Here is a 24,306-nt window from a genome sequence, read left to right on the forward strand (position 1 = left end):
ACTTTCCATTTTTCACTAATTTTCGTCATTTTCCGCACTTTTCGTCACATTTTACGGTTAATTTACTCGGAGAATAAAACACTACGTCGTCATTACCGGGCGCCATTTTGAAAAAAAAATAAAGGTCCAATAATACTGCCTTGAGGAATTACCCTTTTGGGGAACGATAAATGTTCAAACTTCTTCCACTAGAACTTTCACTGTTTGTATCACACATTGCATTTTAAAAGGCACTTAGTTTGAAGATGGCACCAACACCCAATCCCTGAGTCAGGGAAATTAATCAGTGAAGGTTTAAAATCCCCACCCCAGATGGTAATCAAACTCAGGACTCCTTGGACCAAACACCACCATGCTAACCAATTAGCCATGGAGCTGGATTACCCATGACTCATCTGAATAGATAATATTTTTTTCTAAATCCATTCTTAACTTGTTGGGTTTTACTTTCACAGATGTTCACCTTATTACTTCGAAAGCGGAAGCTGACCGAACCATCAGAATCGAACGCTAGCACTGTACCACATCCGGGGAGCCATCTGGTGACGAATGAACGTACAATTTCCACTTCTATTATAACGTCTAAATTTCAAAAAGTCATTGTTTAAGAAGCCTTTCTCGTGGACAGTCGAGATTTTCTTCTGATGATGCAGAGTACAGTTCTCTGCAAAACATAAAGAATTTCACCTTATTTTCTTAACACGGCATAAGCCCAAAAGCCTATACAGTATCTTACCTCTAAGTGTTCAGAGATACCTATGAAATTACATTTCCGTTCATTTTACAGTCTAATAAATGAAACTGTCATGCATTTTGTTGCGTTTGTCGATGTGATATAAATATTATTCTTCGTATGCATGTGTCATAAAATGAGAATGATTAGGTACATTTTCTTGAAACCATTTTTGTTTTCTTAGTTTAAGTTTTAAAACCTAGTGATAATGTGCATTGTAGCTGTAGATATGTATTCCTTTTATCCTGTCCTTTTTTTTTTTGACCTACACCGTGGTACAATATATGTTATGAAATCCACGAATTCAAAAAATCTTCCTATTTTTGATTTCTAAAAATTGGCAGGTATGCATATCCATTCTGAAATGCAAACTGGGTATCATCCAGGTTTTCCTCACATTTCTTCCTTATTCGAGCATGGATAACTTTCAAGAAAAATTTTAACAAATGACTCATTAGGCTAATGAGACAATATTCACCACATTTTTTGAGGTTGATTTGTTTTGGAAGGGAAATTAAAGTAGAGGTTAGCCAATCTTTATGTAATTCTCCTGAGTTATAAATGTTCCTTCTATACTTTATTGAATATGACATGTGTGTGCTTTGCTTATACACTGATGAGTTTGAACGTCACATGTCCAACAATTGTCAACAATATGTAATTATACGACCAGTCAGAAATTGGCTTGAAAACTGCTAACTTCAAGTAATGAAATAAATTTACAAAAATTAAAATCTCTTCATAACATTTTGCTCCCCTTGAAAGGAGTTCTTTGAACTAACTATTGTAATCTTATACCCAATGTATAAAAAGAAAAATGTAAAGATACTCAAATAGTCTTTATCATGTGTATTAATACAAAGCTCCATGTACGTAGATTTTTTAATGATTAAAAGAGAGAAATATTGAACTTTCATCTCCATTGACAAATATCACAAAGTTAAGAAAGAATTGTAATAATAATAATAATAATAGCCTCTGGAGAGGCCTTGTGCTGGTCTTTACATTAGGTATAAGACTACAATAGTTAGTTGAAAGAACTCCTTTCAAGGGGGACTAAATGTTATGAAGATATTTTAATTTTTTGAAAATGCTTTACTGGCTCTGAGTCCCACATTTATGTTGATCGGTATCATACTGCTTGATGCGTTTTTGCAATTCCTGCAAGCATTCCCGCTGCTATCTTTGCCACGACTGCTGCCAGATTTTCTGCAATTGCAGGAATTATTTAATTCCGTTCTTATCATTATCTTTTTCAGTAGGAGTGCATATCTTCTTGATGCTTCGGGTGAAAGTTCTTCTAGCCATCCGAACGGTGACAACCCTCACCTCACCATCTCGTCCAGGGTGAACTTGAACTATCCTACCCCTAGGCCTGTTTAGAGGTGGGATGTTATCCTCAATTAACAGCACCAAAGAATCGACATCAATACGTCGATCGGTATCATGCCACTTGGTGCATTTTTGCATTTCCTGCAAGTATTCTCGCTGCTATCTTTGCCACGACCACTGCCAGATTTTCTGCAAATGCTGCCAATATAACAAGTGGTTATCAGGTTCTCAACGCATCCCTTTGCACAGGTTGCATGATCGAGTCACTTAGAAGAAAATGTGTAGGTGTTAGGACTTCTAAATCATTTTGATCATTTGACGAGGGAGTACGGGGGTGTGAATTTAGTTCAGCCTCAATATCACAAAGAATAGTGTAGATTTCCTTGAAGGTTAGCATGCATCCCTGTGTTTCAGTTAGCAAATGTCTTTTCATCATCTTTATAGCTGCTTCCTAGAATCCCCCAAAGTGATCGGGGAGGAATGAAACTCCACTCTTATCTGCTGCTGAGCGAGTGAGGAGGTAATGCTCATTGACCACGTTTCCAAAAACGACTGGATATCTTGTAGTGCATTCGCTGCTCCGATGAAATTCTTCACATTATCAGAGAAAAAACTGCTTGCACAAACCTCTTCTTGCTGTAGAGCGTTGCAGTGCACTAACTCTAAATGCACTGCCTTGGTACTGAAGCATGTAAATACAGCTACATAACTGTTGTAAGTATTAGTGCAACCTCTTCTGTGGCTTTCTCTTACAGATATTGGACCTGTTACTCCTGTGGTAACAAAGCGCTTAACAACTAACCTGACCTTTTCTTATGGTAAACCTGCCATGCGTACCTCTGGAACTTTAGGATGTCAGCAAAAGCACTTTAGACACATCTTGACAATCTTCTTTGCTTCTCTTCTGCCACTGATAGACCAATACCATTGTCAAGTTGCATGTAGCAGTTGCTCTGGAGGACAAGAAGACGATGTTCATTTTCCGTGATAATCCTGGTGATATGATAATTTTGTTGTTGGAAGTGTAGAATATCTTTGTTCTGATATTAGCTATGAAAAACAAAGCCTTCTTCCAACCTTAATAAATCCGTCGCTATCCAGAACTGGAGTGAGTGACTTCAAGAACTCTTCTTCGGGAGGTCTTGATTGTTAATTAAGCAATATAGTACTTGAGGGAATGCTTCTAATTGTGTCCCATCTGACTACCTGTTTCTCTGCTTTACAAGTTTCTTGTACTTTTAGTGATACTTTTTTTTCTTTCCGGCGGTTTGAGTTTGCAATTTTATAAATGAATCGTTTGTTGACAATATGCTACTATTACATAAAATCAGCTTCATGGTCCGTATCGCACTTCAATAGATTCACAATTAAGTATTTATTTATTTTCCACCTAGTCGATACAATGATTGCTTAAGGCAATTTTTAATGGTCAAAAGTGGTACATGTTTCGTATATTATCAACATCTTCAGCCACATAACGCTGTTTAGATGAAAAATATATAAAATTGACAAAGTAATGCTTTAGAGGAAGTGACCTTAAAATTAACATAAGATTGACAAGATTAATTTTAAGGTCACTTCCTCTAAAGCATTACTTTGTCAATTTTATATATTTTTCATCTAAACAGTGTTATGTGGCTGAAGATGTTGATAATATACGAAACATGTACCACTTTTGACCATTAAAAATTGCCTTAAGCAATCATTGTATCGACTAGGTGGAAAATAAATAAATACTTAATTGTGAATATGCTACTATGCGGCATGACTTCGGTAATGATGAACATTTATTGAGTAGAATGCTCGTTGATGTTGCTGTCAACGTAACTGCTATAACCTTCAGCTCTGGTAGTTCTGTTTCAAATTCTTCTGAATGCTCTGGTTGTTGACACCACAAATGGAGCCAAGAAGGCACGGTCCACCAAAATATTTTGTCTTCTAGATCTGCTGAAGTGATTCCCTTGAGAGAAGATCAACTGAATTTTCAGTCAAAGAAACATGATTCCAGGTGGTTGCATCAGTGGCTTCTTGAATCTTTGCAATTCTGTTTGCCACAAATATGTTCAGCAATCGTAGCTAAGTGTTCAAACATTCCACAACAATTGTGCTGTCACTCCATAATCTGATTTGACCAATTTTTTCCTTCAAAGCGCTCACTGGTTTTTTTTTTCTGACGGACGAGTTGTGCGAGAAGAAGGGCTGCCTCCAGTTTGAGTCTTGGCAACAAAATTATTTTTTAAAGCAGCTACTTTGATCTTTGCACAAAGTAAATTGGAAACATAGAGACCACTTTGCATTTTACAAATGGCATAAATGCAGGCTCCAAAAGCTTTCTCTAAAGCATTGCTAAATCCAAACAAATCAAAACAGCCAGAGCGATTTCCAGGATTTACGTTTCTCATGATTCTGATGTTCTGTCTTTCTAATGACGTATTGTACTCGTTCCAAATCTGAAGGTGCTCTGGGGACAATGGCTGATCCTAAGCTAATCTATCTACCCATAAGTGTTGCAACAACTACTTCCCTTTGATCGGTACTGTACCCATGGGTCCTAATGGATCAAAAATCTGAGTGAATTTGGAGGCGCCTTCTCTTTTGGATTTTGGTGACTGCTTTGCCCACAAACCTCAGAACTGAAGACAGTCTTGTGCTGAGTCCCAAGGGAGTCCAAGATCTTGCTAGCTTCACCTTTGTCTGTAACCAGTAAAGTCCTTTTGTCGCTTTTACTGTCCAAATCCTGCAAGATACGTTTACTGTTGGACCTCTATTTCCTCAAATATAGCCAGATTATGCCTTCTGCAATGTCTCCTTCACTTAAGCAATCGTCCATATAAAAATCATTGCGAATAGCCTTTGCTGCTGCCAGAAATTCATTTTCATGAAGAGTAGCCAATTCATTTAGACATTTTATGGCATGGTAAGATGCTGATGCTGTTCTATATGTTACTGAGTTTAATTGATAAATCCTTACAGGGGCTGAAGATTCCTCTTGCCATAAAATCTGTTGTTATATTCAATCTTCCAGGTGAATGAGGATTTGTTGAAACATCTTTTCTACATTTGATGTCGTAACATACTTATGGCTGCGAAATCTAAGTACTATGTGAAAAACTTGCTGTAAATTAGGTCCTGTCAAGAGCTTGTCATTGAGTGATGTGCAAGCGATGTCCTCGCCAAGGCATCAAACACTACTGACCTTTGTGGTGTCACTATCTGGCCATACTACTAGTCGATGGGGTATGAAATATGAATTTTATGCATCTTGTTTTTGATTTCAATCAAGCTCATGTGCATAAGCAGTCTTGAAGAGTTCTGGTTGTCTGCTTAATCTCTTGACTAATGATTCTAGTCTGTTTAGTGTGTGTTTTCGTAATTCTCCTGCCAGGCTGAGTGGCTTAAGATGGTTGAGGCACTGGCCTTCTGATCCCGACTTGGCAGGTGTGATCCTGGCTCATTCTGGTGCTATTTGACAATGCTCAAATACATCAGCATCATGTCAGTACATTTACTAGCACATAAGAGAACTCTTGGTGGACAAAATTCTCAGTATTTCTGAAAAAACCTTCAAGAAGTAGTTAGTGAGACATAAAAACCATAACATGATTATCTTGATTGTCTGAGGATTACATCAGGCTTGATAGGAAGCCTTACAGTGAATCTATACCTGTTGTATCTCTCGGAACTGTGTTCGTGAACTGTCTTTCACATATTCTTTCTTCCTATGTGCAATTCTGAATTTCTGGAATTGCCTTGTTTCCAGAATTTTTCTATCTTATCTGATAATTGTTGATTGCTAATTTTCTTCTCAAAAACTTCACCTATAATCCAGCCTAATTGGGTGTTTTGCACAGCTGGTTGTCTTTCAGCTTCATTATTGGGTGGACCTATGGCTATTTTCCAATGAAGTCCAGTACCAATCAATATGTCTGTGTCTCCAGGCTTGTTGAACGTGGGGTGTGCTCACGTTTGTTTTGTTTTGTCTCCACTTTCGAACAATTGCCTCCTGTGATTTGTCTGTTTCTCTCTGTGTTTGGTAAACCAAGCTTCATGTACAGACCTTCTTTTATTAGATTCAACTGAGATCCCAGATCCAGTAAGGCTCGACATGTTGTTCTTCTTTCGTGAGCACCCTTCACGTCATTAAAGCCATTGACAAAAGTATGTGTGACATCATTTCACCAAGCTCATATTCAGAGAAGCTGGTGAATGCTGAAATTCAACACAAAGGTTTATAGGCACTTGTTTTTCGTTACCATTTTGTTTCTGTTTATCATCACCTTCCTCTGCATGTAAAAGTCCACATTTCTTGCGTTTCAAGGCTACAAGTTTTTTGCAATATGTCCTGGCTTTAAACAGTTATGAACACTGTTCTTTTTCTCGGAGCAGTTTCCTTCTATCTTCGGCTGATCACTTAAGTAATTCTTCATAGTTAAAAATGGGATAACTTCCACCAAACAGATAAATTATAGCTTGCCTGAATGGTCATCCTAACAACTTTCTTGCTAGGTTGTTTGTCCTTCGGATTTGCGTTCGTGTTCATTGTCTTGTTTTTGTTGTGATATAACAGCATATATGATTGGGAATGTTTGGTTAAAAATTTCAAGAAATCATCCAACGTTGGTATCTTCTCTGGAGTGTTGCCTTTCCCCCTTTCATGCCAGTCTCTTTGTTCAATAAAATCTGTTTCTTTGCTAGATGAGTAACCAGTTTATCCCAGTATTGTACTGGTTGCTTCATTGCTTTTAATGAAGCCCTGTGAATTTGAATATGAAATTGTAATTGCCCAAGTGATTCAGAGATTTCTTCTCTTTAGAAACTGCAGGAAACTTGAGAAATTCATCTAGATGTGTCTTGATTATCATACATATCTACAAGTAAGTTCTGGGCTCTTGTGTAATTTTCTTCTGAAATGGAAACCTTGAATTACTTTGTGTGCCTCACCCTGTGGAAGACCAATCAGTTGTGGATATTTTTGAATATTTTTCAGTTGAGTATCATTATGAATGGTTGACTCAAAAGTGTTTTTAAAAAGCAACTATTTTGTGAATTGGCCATTAAATTCTCATAATTTAATTTCTGCTAATTTCTGTTTTCTTCCGTTGTTGAATGACGTTTTTTTACTGCCGTGTTCATTTGAGCTTTCAAATTATTTTTAACATCCTCTGCTTCATCTGTGATTGTTTGCAGTTGTGTAACTGCACTGAAATAAAGATTTTCAAGTAGCTCTCGCTCTCCCTTATATTTTTCTTGAAACTGTTGTGCAGAAGTTTCATCAGTGATCTCTGTTTCCTCTGTTTTCACTTGTACTTCTTAAAAAGAATTCCACAGCTCTTCACATTTTTTAATTCTAACCTTTGCCTCTGATTTTGACATGTCAACTGTAATGGACTTTATTGTTCTTGCTAGCGTGCATTTTACTTGACCACGTGATTGCTTCAATTTTTCTAGTTGCGACATATTGATTGCTTCAATTTCATTAGTTGCGACATACTGAAATTAAGGTTATACTGTATGTACAAATTTGAAGGGACTGCTTGAAGGTAATGTATAAATTCAAAGGAATCGTGTTACTGAATTGAGGTTATATGATGAAGGAAACCAGATCTTTTACATGTATGAAATTAGGAGAATCAGTGGACTTTCAATATTATTATCTTACTATTACAGTATTTTTATATTATGTAAATATATGTTAAGGGAAGGAGGCTAGAATCTAAGAGCATGTGTACCGGGCGAGGTGGCCGTGCGCGTAGAGGCGCGCGGCTGTGAGCTTGCATCCGGGAGATAGTAGGTTCGAATCCCACTATCGGCAGCCCTGAAAATGGTTTTCCGTGGTTTCCCATTTTCACACCAGGCAAATGCTGGGGCTGTACCTTAATTAAGGCCACGGCCGCTTCCTTCCAACTCCTAGGCCTTTCCTATCCCATCGTCGCCATAAGACCTATCTGTGTCGGTGCGACGTAAAGCCCCTAGCAAAAAAAAAAAAAAAAAAGAGCATGTGTAGCAAGGATGGTGTATACTGTATGTCAGAGAGAGATTCATGCATGAGCAATGAGAAGAATGTGAAGTCAACTTTGAAGACTTGTCTTTTCTTCTTTGTATGTATGTACATTGCCTCGAATTGTACTTGCCTAATAACTGATTTATGCTGCACTCCGTTGAAGGTGGTGGCCTCAGCATTCTGATATTCGTTAGGAACAAGAATACACTATACATGAATGATTCCACCAATTCGAGATGGGTTGCTTTGTTACTCCCCTGCTTAACCTCAATGGCGACGCATTGTTTTCACTTTTGCATTTATTGAAATTGAACAACTCAGGTTATTGGGAGCCAAGCTGTTGTGCGCACACTCGGTAACAGCATGAGAATAGTGTTCTCATTGGCACATGACAGGCATTTTGGGAAATTGGCTTTCTGGTGGAATTTCTGATGTTTCCTTCACTGTCCAGTGCCTAGAGAAAGATCCTATATTCCCCTAACTGTTTTACTTAGTTTTTTTTTTTTTTTTTGTTTTTTTTTTTTTTTTTTTTTTTGTTTTTGTTTTTTTACCCACCGTACATCCTACTGCAGGCAAGAATGTTGCTGAGGAGGCTGTGATAAATTTGCTCTTTTGTTACCTAAACAATGGGTTCAAAATATTCCTAGGAAAGACTGAGTTCCCCAGAACTCAAGCAGAGTGTTTATTCATCAGTTTGATTCAGAATATATACAACATGCCATTACGTGTGAGGCACACCCCCTCCCATCGCGGAAACAATCCCAGCACAAATAAATACCGTGAGAGATTTGAGGCGTAGATCGGAACTAGGAAAGGCCAAAGAAAACAGCCTTGAACTAAAAAAAAAAGGGCCTCATTACCAATAAAAAAAATAGTAAGAGACTAATTCTACAAGTAATAAAATTCAAGTACACGTAATGAGGGTTTATTAATATAGTAAAATAAAGGTAGAAGGAAAGAATAAAAGAAATCAATTAAAAGGATGAGAACAGGTACATACATGAATAGACTTGGTCCAGTTGATGGCATAGCCTTGTTATGTGAGCATGACGTTATCAAACCCCAAGATAAAATTAAACTTTCGGCGAGCTCACTCAGTTAAATACAACGTCGTTATTGAATATGCCAGTATTAATATTAGTGTCACAGGTCAAGCAGATCGTTCTCTCCACGAGTTTAATATCGTATCATCTTTCACACACATCATATCAACTCCACCCTTATACCAATAATCACCATAGATCGTCAAACTCCCACGCATCAAGGAAGAAAAAGAAACCCGAGCAGGAAAAAATAAAATAAGTAAGATATCAGCATGTCAGAAAGAGAAACATCTCTGGACGAAGGAAACAATATAAATAACCAAAGGGAAAATCCCAGGCACGTGCATAGCCTAAATATAAGAAACATAAACATGGCGGCCCCATGGGTAAGTGAGCGGCCAAGACAGGTGCGAAAGCAAAAGAAATAGCACCGTACGAAAATGCAAAAATAAGATACAGAAACAAGATTAAAATGTAAATTTAGCTGACCGATACGTCATTCCTTCGCTTCGCTCTCATACCAACATACGTGTACACATACAGACACACCCCGGGTCGGCAACCAATGTGAGCACCAGCGCCAGTTAAAAGGCGAACTCAATTTCATATAGCATGACTCCAAGGTCACAAATGAGGTCTCATAAATATCAGATGTTGCATGCACAGCACAAAAAATTAGCTGTGGGATCAGAGGTCATGCACAAACCCATCAGGGTTCGCACTTCGTACGACACGAGTGGAAGCTTGCGCCGACATGAAGGGCAAACAGTCATTACATTAGAATGCAGTGCACATGAAAAGAAGTAATATGAGACCCAAGTGTCAACATATCATAATCACAATAACCACAAGAAAACATGCAGCTCATTCATACTGCGGAGCGAAAAGACGCATTTCAATCAGCTATGAATAATAGAACAAATATTACGAAAGAACAGTCGAACAAATAACAATATGAAAGAATTACCATACCTGGAATATATTAACCAGCAAGGTAAGAAGAAGGATGGTAGTATAGGCTAAGTTTGAATCGTTTAAAAACCCTTCTGTAAGTCAAAAACGGTACTCCGATCTGCGTGGGGTCCATTTTTATTCTTCTCTCTAAACCAAAACAAAGATTCGAGTCAAACAGATAAAATTAGTTTCTCGTCGGAAAGATCGATCATCCGTGTTCACCATCGAGGGAGCTGCCCTCTCTAGTACAGTCATGGAAATAGTTAAGTCATTCAAGGTGAGGCTGGAAGAGGCCATTAGCAATAACAGAATAGTTACATTTACGAATTTACCATGCAGATATGACTCACGTGTGAGGATTCCAGTGATGATGGTGTTATGATTGACCAAAATTGAAAGCTGATTCTTTACTACTATTCAATCAATGACGTACATGTCTGTCCATGATACCATTATTAAAGAGAGAAATTCATGACAACTGGAAATTGATGAGAGACAAAAGCAGGACAGGGTACTGAAAATGGTAGCTGAAGGTGGTATGACCCATACAAAAGTATTTATTGGTGAGAGTAGTTATCTGAACTTGTTGAATTTGTTTTTGTCCTTTTGTTCCCTTATCTACCTTTCCTTCTCTTTTTTGTTCCTCTCTACATCCACAATAGCCTGTTATTGTGTTTATTGTTAGTAATTTATGTACTTAACTATTGTATCCAAACTCATTATGGAAGATCTTGAAGTATAGTGAGGTCAGGTTATCTTTCAGCCAGGGCTGCCACAGTGCTCAACAGGGAGCCGGAACACAGCGGTTTGAATGTCACACTAGTCATGTTTCTTGCACCTGGCTGGCTGGAAGTGCTGCTATCGGGTGGTTTGTTTCACAAGAGTATGTAGTGTTCTTTATTTCTGTGGTTTGTTAAGTTTAATTATGTGTGTAGTTGTTATTATCCAAATGAAATGGCAGCCAGAAAGTTCACATTAGAATGAGTTCTCATGCATGACACATATATGAAAACCAAATCGTGTAGAGAGGCCCGTTGGCAATTTCCACAGAAATAACCCTGTTCAAGTTCGAAACAGACACTATTAGGTGACTGGCTCTTAGATTGTGAGAGACTGGTTTGCTAAATGGTAGACTTTGTAAGCAAAAATAAACAGTATTAATGGAAGAAAAACTGGCGCAAACTGGGGCAACATTTGAATGCGCTCTAACAATAACTTATGTCGTATGTCCCAAGAAGAATTACTTCAAAAGGATCATTCTGCGCAACACTGTGCCAGCCTGTTCTCAGCTGAAAGATAACCTTACTTCACTGTACGACTAATACAGTACCCAAATATTACTCACACCTAGAAATGTCTGTTAAACTACATACATACACACATCCGTATATATCTTCATTTTTGCCTTTCATTTTTCGATCCGCAAGCCACGTCAACCACCTCCATAATCCTCGGTTCACAGATAATATTGTAGTTACTTTTGCTTTCATATCTTGAAACACAGAGTTAACAGGAAAATTTCATGTCTTATTTATGGTATGTCCTCTTATATTATCAAGTTTTAATTCTTTTCATTGTAGGAAAGTAATCAGTCACCAAGGAGTTCATCGGCAACTATTGGAATCAATACGTAAGTAGTTTGTGAATGACTTGTGTAGAGAATTATCTTGAAGTTGTCTCTGGACAGTCAATTAAGTCTTGCCACATTTAATTCCTTGATGTTCATCATTCTGCTTGTCTCCATTTTTTCATTCTATCTTTATTCAATAGTTTATAATCTTTCTTTTAATTCTAGTTGTTTTTACACTTGTGGTATAGTATGATGCATAAGATTTGTCTTACAAGAAAGCAAAGTTTTGACAGATTGGTATAATATTGAGTAAGACAAAAAAGTTAGGCTGTAAACTGTGTTTGATAAAGCTGAAATTTCAATTATTTAAAAATACTACGGTTGGGGCAAAAGTCATTGCAACAATTGTTTTTTTTTTCCCTTGTAGATATGCGAGCAGGATCAAAAACCGCTATCTATTGCATGGATGTTATGCAGGCGTGGTGTGTATTCACAACAACAAATGCTTCTGTGATTGCTGATAATAGCATAGAGAGCGCTGTGAAATCAGTTGTGTGGCGAGCGTCGTGTGTGGTGGAAGTAACCTGTGTTGAGAAGCGTGCATACATCAAAATAGCTGTTCTCCAGGAGAGACATGCGAGAGAATGTTGCAGTGAATTGGTGGAATCCCTTGAAAATAATGCCCTCCCATACCGTACAGTAGCATGGTGGGTAGGGAAGTTTCAACAAGGACGTGTGCCAACCAGTGATCAGCAACGCTCAGGACGACCTGTCAGTGTGTGGAATTAATGCTACTTGCACTTTCTAACTCCAATAGTGTCCATCGTCTGTTTTCCTCCAGGAGCTGCTCGATGACGGCACGTGCCACGTCGGTCCGCATACTGACAGGTCATCCCAAACGTTGCTGAACAACGGTTGCCATACGTCCTTGCTACTACTGGCAATCACAGAGCCATATGTTGTGAATACACACTGTGCCTGCATAGCTTCCGCGTTACATTTAACGGTCTGTAATACACTCGCATATCTTCAAGGAAAGAAAATTGTTACAAAGACTTTTGGCCCAACCCTCATATTATACCAGGCACTTCCTTATTAGAATGGGAGTATTTTGTAGGTTAACACTTAAGAAATTCGGCTCCATGGCTAAATGGTTAGTGTGCCAGCCTTTGGTCACAGGGGTCCTGGGTTTGATTCCTGGCAGGGTTAGGAGTTTGAATCACCATTGGTTAATTTCTCTGGTACGGGGGCTGGGTGTATATGTCTTCTTCTTCATCATTCCATCCTCATGGCGTGCAGGTCACCTACGGATATCAAATTGAAATACCTGCACCTGGCGAGCCGAACATGTCCTCGGACACTCCCAGCACCAAGAGCCATACCCCATTTCATTTCATCATTCTGCTAATGGATTGCTGATCGTTATCTAACTGCATTCTCATTCCTGTATTTGCAATAAGTACTTTTTTTAAGAAGTATAAGCTGTTAAGTGCATGATTGGCTATAAAAAGGTAGAAATTTCTCGAGGAAACTGTTGATAATGGGGAGCATGCAAGTGACTGCTAGCGCTGAAGGTGGTGACACAGTAAGGTAGTGTGCAGCCTATGTTGTTTTAACTAACACACAACTGCGATGTTGATTGACAAAGATTTTATTTTTTTGTCTGTGTAATAGTATATTGTAACACATAATTCACATATACTGTAGAGGCAATATGGAATGTCGTGTTTCATGTTCCCATGGAAGGAATACAAAAAATAAAGAAGGAAAAATGGACATTGGCAGTGAATCAAATGCAGTATCATGAAATAATACCAGAAACATTTAATTCATACATAATTGACACCATGACAGTGGTGTAAGGCATCATTAAATCAGACATTAAAAACGTCTCATATGTTTCTTGTCCCTGCTTATTACAATGCTAAATTCATATAATCCGATAATTAATTTTGTACCTACTCCAGATTTCACTCTTCCTTTAAATAAATCCAAATTCATTCCTGCAAAACACATTAAGGTGAATTATGACTGAATTTTGAAACTCTTGATTTTATTGTTTTGATTCTGCTTTTTACCAAATTTAGGTTTTCACATTCAGGTAGGAAAAATACATACCGTATTTTAGCAAATCAGAGATGTATGGATGTATTGGTTCAAAGTTTTTTTTCTTTTTTTCCTCTTATACACTACTATATTAGAAAGATACCTGTGCTTTGCAACAGTTTTTAAATTGAAAGTTTTCATTCAAATTTTCGAGAGTTCTCTGTTGGCTAGCCTATAAAATACACCTTCAGTTCGTATGTCAAACGGTTTTGGAAGAATGATTATTTATTTTCGGTTGTGACCAACCTGCGAAATTTTGGCTTCATACATTCAGTAATGGGGGAATAAAATGTAAAAAGCACATTTTCTAACCTAGTTATAACAAAACAATGCTTGTCGATAGACACTAGATCCAACACTACAAAACTGTAACTTTGCCCTAAGCTACTTACGCCTATGAAACCTTGTTCCAAATTAAAAATGAAAGAACTCATCAACTCCTCAAAACTGAAAGAAGAATTATTAGAACTTGCATAAATAAAAAGTACCAGGTTGAAGCATTCTGGAGAATCCTCCCCAATGCAACTGTCTATCGAGAGATTGACCCTTTTACCAGCATGATGAAGAAAACAATCTCTAATTTCTTGCACATCTTACGATTACTGTAAAACAGGATTTTATGACAACTAGTGATGTGAAATGTGGGAAAAAAGACAGGAGGGCATTGGATCAAGGACATTCAAGAGGATTTCAAAACAGTTGGACTCAAAATTACAGATGCAGAGGACAAGAATAAAATACCACCCTTCTTAAGGATCACAAATTTTCACCTGAAATGATGCACAGAAGGCCCATAGAGATTTCAGGCGAATTAAGAATATTGCGATCAGATTGAATTAAGAAGTACTGAGCAGACAAGAAGAATCAAACTGTACAACCTTCAAAGAAAAAGTGTACATGGAAGACTCGAGTGGTCCAATGTGGCCAATTAAGTTAATAATAATAATAATAATAATAATAATAATAATAATAATACACTGACTGACAGTGACAATGCAACACCAAGGAGGAGTGGTTCGAAAGGGATGAAAGTTGGGGAAAAAACAGAGACGGCACGGATGAATAATTGATGTTTATTTCAAACCGATACGCAGATTACACAATGCGCACGGCATTGACCCAGTAGGATGTAGGACCACCGCAAGCGGCGATGCACGCAGAAACACGTCGAGGTACAGAGTCAATAAAAGTGCGGATGGTGTCCTGAGGGATGGTTCTCCATTCTCTGTCAACCATTTGCCACAGTTGGTCGTCTGTACGAGGCTGGGGCAGAGTTTGCAAACGGCGTCCAATGAGATCCCACACGTGTTTGATTGGTGAGAGATCCGGAGAGTACGCTGGCCACGGAAGCATCTGTACACCTCGTAGAGCCTGTTGGGAGATGCGAGCAGTGTGTGGGCGGGCATTATCCTGCTGAAACAGAGCATTGGGCAGCCCCTGAAGGTACGGGAGTGCCACCGGCCGCAGCACATGCTGCACGTAGCGATGGGCATTTAACGTGCCTTGAATACGCACTAGAGGTGACGTGGAATCATATGCAATAGTGCCCCAAACCATGATGCCGCGTTGTCTAGCGGTAGGGCGCTCCACAGTTACTGCCGGATTTGACCTTTCTCCACGCCGACGCCACACTCGTCTGCGGTGACTATCACTGACAGAACAGAAGCGTGACTCATCGGAGAACACGACGTTCCGCCATTCCCTCATCCAAGTCGCTCTAGCCCGGCACCATGCCAGGTGTGCACGTCTATGCTGTGGAGTCAATGGTAGTCTTCTGAGCGGACGCCGGGAGTGCAGGCCTCCTTCAACCAATCGACGGGAAATTGTTCTGGTCGATATTGGAACAGCCAGGGTGTCTTGCACATGCTGAAGAATGGCGGTTGACGTGGCGTGCGGGGCTGCCACCGCTTGGCGGCGGATGCGCCGATCCTCGCGTGGTGACGTCACTCGGGCTGCGCCTGGACCCCTCGCACGTGCCACATGTCCCTGCGCCAACCATCTTCGCCACAGGCGCTGCACCGTGGACACATCCCTATGGGTATCAGCTGCGATTTGACGAAGCGACCAACCTGCCCTTCTCAGCCCGATCACCATACCCCTCGTAAAGTCGTCTGTCTGCTGGAAATGCCTCCGTTGACGGCGGCCTGGCATTCTTAGCTATACACGTGTCCTGTGGCACACGACAACACGTTCTACAATGACTGTCGGCTGAGAAATCACGGTACAAAGTGGGCCATTCGCCAACGCCGTGTCCCATTTATCGTTCGCTACGTGCGCAGCACAGCGGCGCATTTCACATCATGAGCATACCTCAGTGACGTGAGTCTACCCTGTAATTGGCATAAAGTTCTGACCACTCCTTCTTGGTGTTGCATTTGCTCTGTCAGTCAGTGTAATAATAATAATAATAATAATAATAATATTAAAATAATGAAAGAGCAAGAAAACATCAGAGTTGTGACTTTAGAGGATTGTGAAAATGGGCTCAAATACATGGGTACACAGTTTGAGTTTTAAGTACAACGTAGACTTATAGACCGACTGAACAAGCAGGCAGGCTTGAAGGCTCACTGTGGGTAGCTCACAGGGTACACACATACACACCTCTACCAAGTCGCAGTCAGACTCTTAGTATGGGCCCATTGCAAGATAGACATCAAACAGCCAGCCCACAGGCTGTCTGTCTGTGCAGACCTCTAATTCCACCTTATGAGGTCAGATGTTCCATTGAACTGTTAAACTGAAGCCTGTTTACTATTTCTTAATTTTTATTGTAAAACTAGCAGGTAAAATTAAATTAAATTCTTTCAAGATCCACCTGTTCAATACAATGGCATTTTATTGTGATTCAATCACATGTCAAATGGTCAAATGGTATTAGTTTCGGCATCTATGTGCCATCATCAGCCTTAATTACAAATTAAACAATATCCGTCTTACTAATAAAAAGTCCTTATACAGTTTTTAACTCTTGTATAGTTATACAGTGAATAAACCCTCTGTAAGCTTTTAACATTTTTCTTACTAATAAACGAAGTATACACATTGTAGTACTATACAGCACGTATACACTCATTCCAAGGCGTAGGAATCTCATCCTGCAGTTCACTGACTTATTTCGCACGTTCACCGCCTTTATGATCACTTCCGCTGGTTATCTACGAGCAAAACTTTCCGGAAAGTCGCACAATAGCAAGGTATATCGAAAAGGCAATGGCAACACTAAGTGAGACAGCTGGAAATTGGCTTATACTGATATCAACATTACTTCAGCTTGCTTGTGTAATGAACAAAATAAAAAAGGCTTAAGAAAAGATCAATAGCTCCTAACTGGGATAGTACGGAAAACGTATGCAATTGTAATTGAATTGGCGAGTTGAAAAGGGTACACATTCCAAAATCCTTACTTTTCAGGAGAAAGGAAAACCTGTTTTGTAGCTGAAAGAAAGGTTTGATCAAAATAGTTTCTTTTAGGCATTTACACATCATATTTCTGCGTATTCAACTAAAAAGTACGGAAATCATATTACGTACGGTTTTCAAGTTATACCATTTTTTTATGTTGAGGAATATGTCCCTTTTTATACCCAAATTTGAGAAAGATCTAAGATCTTTGTAGAGGCAAATAATGTATAATAAACTCGCAGTTTCAAAAGTCTATTAAGCAGTAACACATTATTACACAAACATACGCCCAACCATCATTTCTTTTGTAGCTATTCATTGTCATTCCGTGAGACAGCTGGAAATTGACTTATATTGATATCAACATTTCTTCAGCTTGCTTGTGTAATGAACGCCAAAAAAGAAATGGAAAAGCTTAAGAAAAGATCAAAAGCTCCTGAATGGGGTAGTACGGAAAATGTAAGCAATTTTAATTGAATCAGCGAGTTGAAAAGGGTACACATTCCAAAATCCTTACTTTTCAGGAGAAAGGAAAACCTGTTTTGTAGCTTAAAAGAAAGGTTTGATCAAAAAAGTTTCTATTAGACATTTATACATCATATTTCTGTGTATTCAACTACAAAGTATGGAAATCATATTACGTATGGTTTTCAAGTTATGCCATTTTTTATCTCGAGGAATTTGTCCCCTTTTATAGGTACTCAAATTTGAGAAAGATCGTTGTAGGGGCAGTTAGTGTATAATAAACTCGCAATGTCAAAAGTCTATTAAGCAGTAACACCACATTACACAAAATTCATCCAACCATCATTTCTTTTATAGTTATTCATTGTTATTCCGTCTCTTTATAAAGTGTTTTACTTTACGAAGATGTCTAGCCTCCATAACCTCTGAATGATGTATGTCTTCTATGTTTAAAATATCGTGAAGATCATCAACGTTATCGTCCATTCTTTCAATGTGCGTTCAATATTAAATGGATAAGTCGAATATTTCACCATGATTATATTACAGTAGACAATAAATACTACAAAAATAAACTGCTCACTCGTTTCTTTTTCCGCTACTCGCTGCTATACAACGCTTATAGAAGGGTCCTGGTCTGTATAAGCAATTCAATGAATAACTATAACAGATGTATACACAGGAGGCTTATACACGGTTTATTAGTAACGAATTTCACATAAATGGTGTATAAACCTTGTATAAAAGTTATACACCGTTTATTAGTAAGATGGTATATATATTCCTAAAAACATTTAAAACACATTTTAACACAATATAAAATACAATTACTGTAGTGATACATGAGACAAGTTAAAGTTATGTACAGTTGAGTGCTGTGATATAAAATTCTTAAAATTCCGGCTGTTTGTTACATAGTTCAGTCTGTGTACATCCGAGATAAGTGAATTTGTGCTGTTGTATGCTGTCTATGTGAGTGACATTTATTCCCCTTGATATTAGGTGGTTCCATTGAAGTTTACTTTGATCATGTAAGATCGTGATATAAATAAAGATGAATTCCCACTTCAATTTAAACCTGAAGGAGAAAATAGCCAAGTTAGACGTTGGAAGCAATGTATGGAAGTTACTAGATTCATTAGGATCATTGAATGATGATTGACTCACCGTGAGCAGCATGTTAAACGTGTTGTTACACAGACGGAGCTGGACGAAGTGTCTGGGCAGCGGTAAAGGAGGCGAGGGGAAGGAAGGAGGCGGAGCACCTGCGGGGGAATGGAACTAAGGTGGGGCGGAAGGATGGGGTAGTGGGGGTAATTGACAGGAGTGTGTATTCCAGATTACTTGGAAAATCAAACTGTTTTTCGATATTTTGGTATTTTTAAGTCAATCGATTAAAAGATCGAAAAGAATATTGGTTTTCTCATAAATTTCATTTAAATTATAATTGGGGTTGAAGTATTGATCGCAGTTGATGTAACAACTGTCAATAATATTCATTATGGGTCCCTTGTTTGCTGTTTGAAGAACTTCCATATCTTGTTCAATGTCGGTGAATTTGTGATTAGTGTCGTGCGTATGTATACCCATGGCGGAGAACTTATTGTGCCTCATCGCATTGACATGTTCTGAATATCTAATCATAAAGTTGCGTCCTGTTTGACCTATGTAAGAGTTGCTGCATTCATTACATTTTAGTCTCTATATTCCAGATTTTGAGTAGATACTGGGGGTATTGATTGATGCAGAGTTGTGTAAAATTTCAGAGGTTCTGTTGTTAGTTTTGAATAAAATTCTTACATTGTGTTTCCGGAAAAGGATGGTGATTTTGTAGACGTCGTTATTGTAAGCGAAGGTGGTTGAAATAGGAGTTTTTTTCCCTTTTCTTTTATGAGTTTGGTTTTAGGTCGGTACCTATATTTGTTTATAATTTGTTCTATAAACGCCCTGTTGTACCCATTGAACTTGGCAATTGCCCTTATGGTATTAAGTTCATTATTAACCTGGCAGTGGTATCGTGGGGTGTGACATACCCAGGTGGACATAGTTTCATTTGTTTCTCACAGAGGGTGGGAGCTGCTAGAATCAAAACTTGTATAGCTGCAGGCAGCGACCTTGAGAGCATATGAATCGTACTTCCGGGAATTAGTTTCAAGTGAGCTTTCTTTGTGACTAGTCTGAACGTGTGCCGGGTATTTCACACCCCACGATACCACTCGTGTCCGTAAAACAGGACAAATGCAAGGTAAGGGTTTAATGAATTTCACACAATATATTTGACAAAAACGGAGTTCCAAAATAAAACCACATCCTCATTTGTATCATTCAATAACTTTACTCACTTATCGCCCCTGATATCGCGCTCAGTTATCACTTCTTTTTCATTTCAAAACTTGCAGATGGATCTCCATGCTGATCATGCAAACAGAATTGCGAAGTGGTTGGAAGAGGAGGAGGAAGCTGTTGATTCCGATTCAGACAATGATGCGGATTTTGTATATAGTAGTGACCACGACAGTGAATCAGAACTGGACGAGTCAGAAATCAAACGTGAAGATAATTCTACAAACTATTTTCTAGGGAAAGATGGTATTACGAAATGGAAAAAAGAGTGCCCCCAACCTAACGTTCGAACGCGTAGGCACAATATTGTAACTCACTTACCAGGGGTTGTAGGAGATGCGAAAAGGGCGAAAACACCATTAGAATGTTTCTCACTTTTTATATCGGCAGATATAATGCAACAAATTGTAATCTGCACTAATAAGAGAATACTCAATCAGAGACAGAATTATGGTACATGTCAATCGGTCACGCGAGATACAGATGAATGTGAAATAATGGCAGTTTTCGGTATTCTCTATCTAGCTGGTACAAAGAGGGCCAATCATGTAAATCTAGAAGAACTGTGGGCAACTGATGGAACAGGCATAGAAATTTTCAGGTCTGTCATGAGCCTAAACCGTTTCCAATTTTTGCTTCGCCATCTGAGATTTGATGATCCTGTAACAAGGGCTGCTAGAAAAGAAATGGATAATATGACCCATATTCGTGAAGCTTTCGAAACTTTTGTTGCCAATTGTGAAAAACACTATTCCTATGTAACACTGGATGAGAAGGTTGAGGCTTTCAGAGGACACTGCCCATTTCGGGTCTATATGCCTAATAAACCTGCCAAATATGGCATAAAGGTATTTGCATTAGTAGACGCAAGGATGTTTTACACCGCAAAGCTTGAAATATATGTGGGCGAGCAACCAAAAGGCCCATTCCAGCAGAGCAACAAGGTCCAAGACCTGGTCGAGCGCATGATAATCCCTATATCAAATTCAGGGAGGAATCTGACCACTGACAATTGGTTTACAAGCTACAGCTTAGCTCAGACATTACTAGAAAAGCACAGAGTAACTTTGGTAGGAACATTACGGCGCAACAAGAGAGAAATCCCTCCTGACTTCCTCAGTACAAGTAATAGACGTGAATATTCAAGCATGTTTGGATTTTCAGGCAACACAGCACTGGTGTCATATGTAGCCAAAAAGGGTAAAGTTGTACTCATGTTGTCTACAATGCACCACGATGCCAGTATCGATGCTTCGACAGGAGAGAAAGCCAAACCTGAAATGAATACATTCTACAACACAACTAAAGTTGGTGTAGATGTTGTTGATGAACTATCAGCAACATATAATGTTGCAAGAAACAACAGAAGATGGCCTCTCACAGTATTTTCACAATGCTGAACGTAGCAGGAATAAATGCAAAGATTGTGTTTGAGGCCAACTCTAAACAAGAAGTTGTAAGAAGGATATTTTTGAAGAATCTTTCCCTGCAGCTCCTTCAAGGACAGATTCAGAAACGACAACAATTGACGAATCTGCCGCGGGAATTAGCCAGTAAAGTCAAGAGCAGTAGTTCCAATACGCCAAGTGCAGGAGAACCGGCAGCGAAGAAGACCTCAGGAATGCGGCGCTGTCACTACTGCCCACGAGGCAAGGACCGAAAATCCCGTTATAGGTGTGTGAAGTGTGATGTTTCCTTGTGTATGGAACACATAAAGCCCGTGTGTGTACAGTGTATTCAGGTCGTGGGAGAAGAGGAAGTGTGAGCTGAATTTTCCCTTGTATGAATTGTGACATATTTTATAAGACATTGTTACTCTGTTACATTGAGATGGTTTTTGTTTCTGTTGTTTTGTGTCAATTCAAGAAGAGCATAGTGACACTGTGTACTATTCATAATATCTTTGTTGTTCATTAAATGTGTTGTACAGTAAATTGTTTAAGTGGGTACCACATACCCCACGATACCACTCACGAAACATTTCATAGCGATACCACTGCCGGGTTAAGATCTTTCTTTGCCATGGGTATAGCAAAAGCTCGATATACCATGCTATTGTATGCTGCACGTTTGTGCATTATGGGATGTATGGAATCTTTGTGGATAGTGTTAGCAGTTTGTGTAGGTTTCCTGTATATTTTGTAAGACAGGCCAGATATACAGGAAACCTACACAAACTGCTAACACTATCCTTAAAGATTCCATACATCCCATAATGCACAAACGTGCAGTATACAATAGCATGGTATATTGAGCTTTTGCTATACCCATGGCAAAGAAAGATCTTAATAACGAACTTAATACCATAAGGGCAATTGCCAAGTTCAATGGGTACAACAGGGCGTTTATAGAACAAATTATAAACAAATATAGGTACCAACCTAAAACAAAACTCATAAAAGAAAAAGAAAAAACTCCTATTTCAACCACCTTCACTTACAATAACGACGTCCATAAAATCACCAACCTTTTCCGGAAACACAATGTAAGAATTTTATTCAAAACTAACAATAGAACCTCTGAAATTTTACACAACTCTGCATCAATCAATACCCCCAGTATCTACTCAAAATCTGGAATATAGAGACTAAAATGTAATGAATGCAGCAGCTCTTACATAGGTCAAACAGGACGCAACTTTATGATTAGATATTCAGAACATGTCAGTGCGATGAGGCACAATAAGTTCTCCGCCATGGGTATACTTATGCACGACACTAATCACAAATTTACAGACATTGAACAAGATATGGAAGTTCTTCAAACAGCAAACAAGGGACCCATAATGAATATTATTGACAGTTGTTACATCAACTCGCGATCAATACTTGAACCCCAATTATAATTTAAATGAAATTTATGAGAAAACCAATATTCTTTTCGATCTTTTAATCGATTGACTTAAAAATACCAAACTATCGAAAAACAGTTCAATTTTCCTAGTAAACCGGAATACACACTCCCCGCCGTAGTTCCATTCCCCTGCAGGTGCTCCGCCTCCTTCCTTCCCCTCGCCTCCTTTACCGCTGCCCACACACTTCGTCCGGCTCCGTCTGTGTAACAACACGTTTAACATGCTGCTCAAGGTGAGTCAATCAACATTCAATGATCCTAATGATTCTAGTAACTTCCATACATTGTTTCCAATGTCTAACTTGGCTATTTTCTCCTTCAAGTTTAAATTGAAGTGGGAATTCATCTTTATTTATATCACAATCTTACATGATCAAAGTAAACTTCCCCAGAACCACCTAATATCAAGGGAATAAATGTCACTCACATAGACAGCATACAACAGCACAAATTCACTTATCCCGGATGTACACAGACTGAACTATGTAACGAACAGCCGGAATTTTAAGAATTTTATATCACAGCAATCAATTGTAACATAATTTTAACTTATCTCATCTATCACTACAGTAATTGTATTTTATAATGTGGTAAAATATGTTTTAGATGTTTTAGGAATATATATATTGTTTAATTTGTACTTAAAGCTGATGATGGCACATAGATGCCGAAACTAATACCATTTGACCATTTGACATGTGATTGAATCACAATAAAACGTCATTGTATTGAATAGGTGGACCTTGAAAGAATTTAATTTAATTTTACTGTAATCCCACTTCAATACGGAACCAATGAAATTCATAAGTGAAACTAGCAGGTGCCCGCAGCTTTGCCCGCATTTATAAATTCAACTGCGTAAGATTTTCCTAAACGGTTTAATTAAATGCAAAAGAAAAACTATATTAACATAACATCGATTTCAATTTTAATATTGGCTGTTTTCTATTATTTTAATATTTCACCCCCTTTCAACCCCCGCCCGTAGGTGTGTCTTACTCTATAGTTTCTTTTCCTAAACAGTAAGTCATGAGTATCATGGTTGATTGAGAGCTATGCTGGAATATGCACACGTACATCCATGATCTCAGTCATTTTGGACATTCCTTTGACCTCTTCTAACCCCCATCCCGATTGGGAATGAACTATGGCTAAAACGGCATCCAGAGAGTCACATTTCATATCAGCTACTCTAAAGGCTCCTCGCCACTAATGTCGGTCATTTTTTGGATTTTTACATTTCACCCCTTCCTTTAGGGGTCCTAGGGGTTTCTTGCCCTTACAGTAATTTATCCAGATTTTAAGTTATATCTGTATTCAGTTTGATTGAGTGCTATGCTGAAACATGCACACACATTCACCCATAATCTCTGTCATTTTCGACATTTTCTTTCTTCACTCCTCACCCTCTATGCCATGGGGACTCAAGTTGGACTTTTCATTTTTATATACCATCTATAAAAGAAGAAGAAAAAAGTTTTAAGAAATACATCATAATCTT

General features: G+C 38.5%; 1 protein-coding gene across 1 annotated transcript in view; it reads left to right on the forward strand.

Moving 5' to 3' along the window:
• Positions 1-24,306, forward strand: part of mus101 (mutagen-sensitive 101) — a 508,677-nt gene that overhangs the window by 365,663 nt on the left and 118,708 nt on the right. Inside the window, exon 20 of the mRNA XM_068224988.1 lies at positions 11,644-11,693. Within this exon, the coding sequence (XP_068081089.1) occupies positions 11,644-11,693 (50 nt within the window). The remainder of the gene's footprint in view (positions 1-11,643; positions 11,694-24,306) is intronic.

Source organism: Anabrus simplex, chromosome 1, assembly GCF_040414725.1.
Source record: "Anabrus simplex isolate iqAnaSimp1 chromosome 1, ASM4041472v1, whole genome shotgun sequence".
Taxonomy (NCBI): Eukaryota; Metazoa; Arthropoda; class Insecta; order Orthoptera; family Tettigoniidae; genus Anabrus; species Anabrus simplex.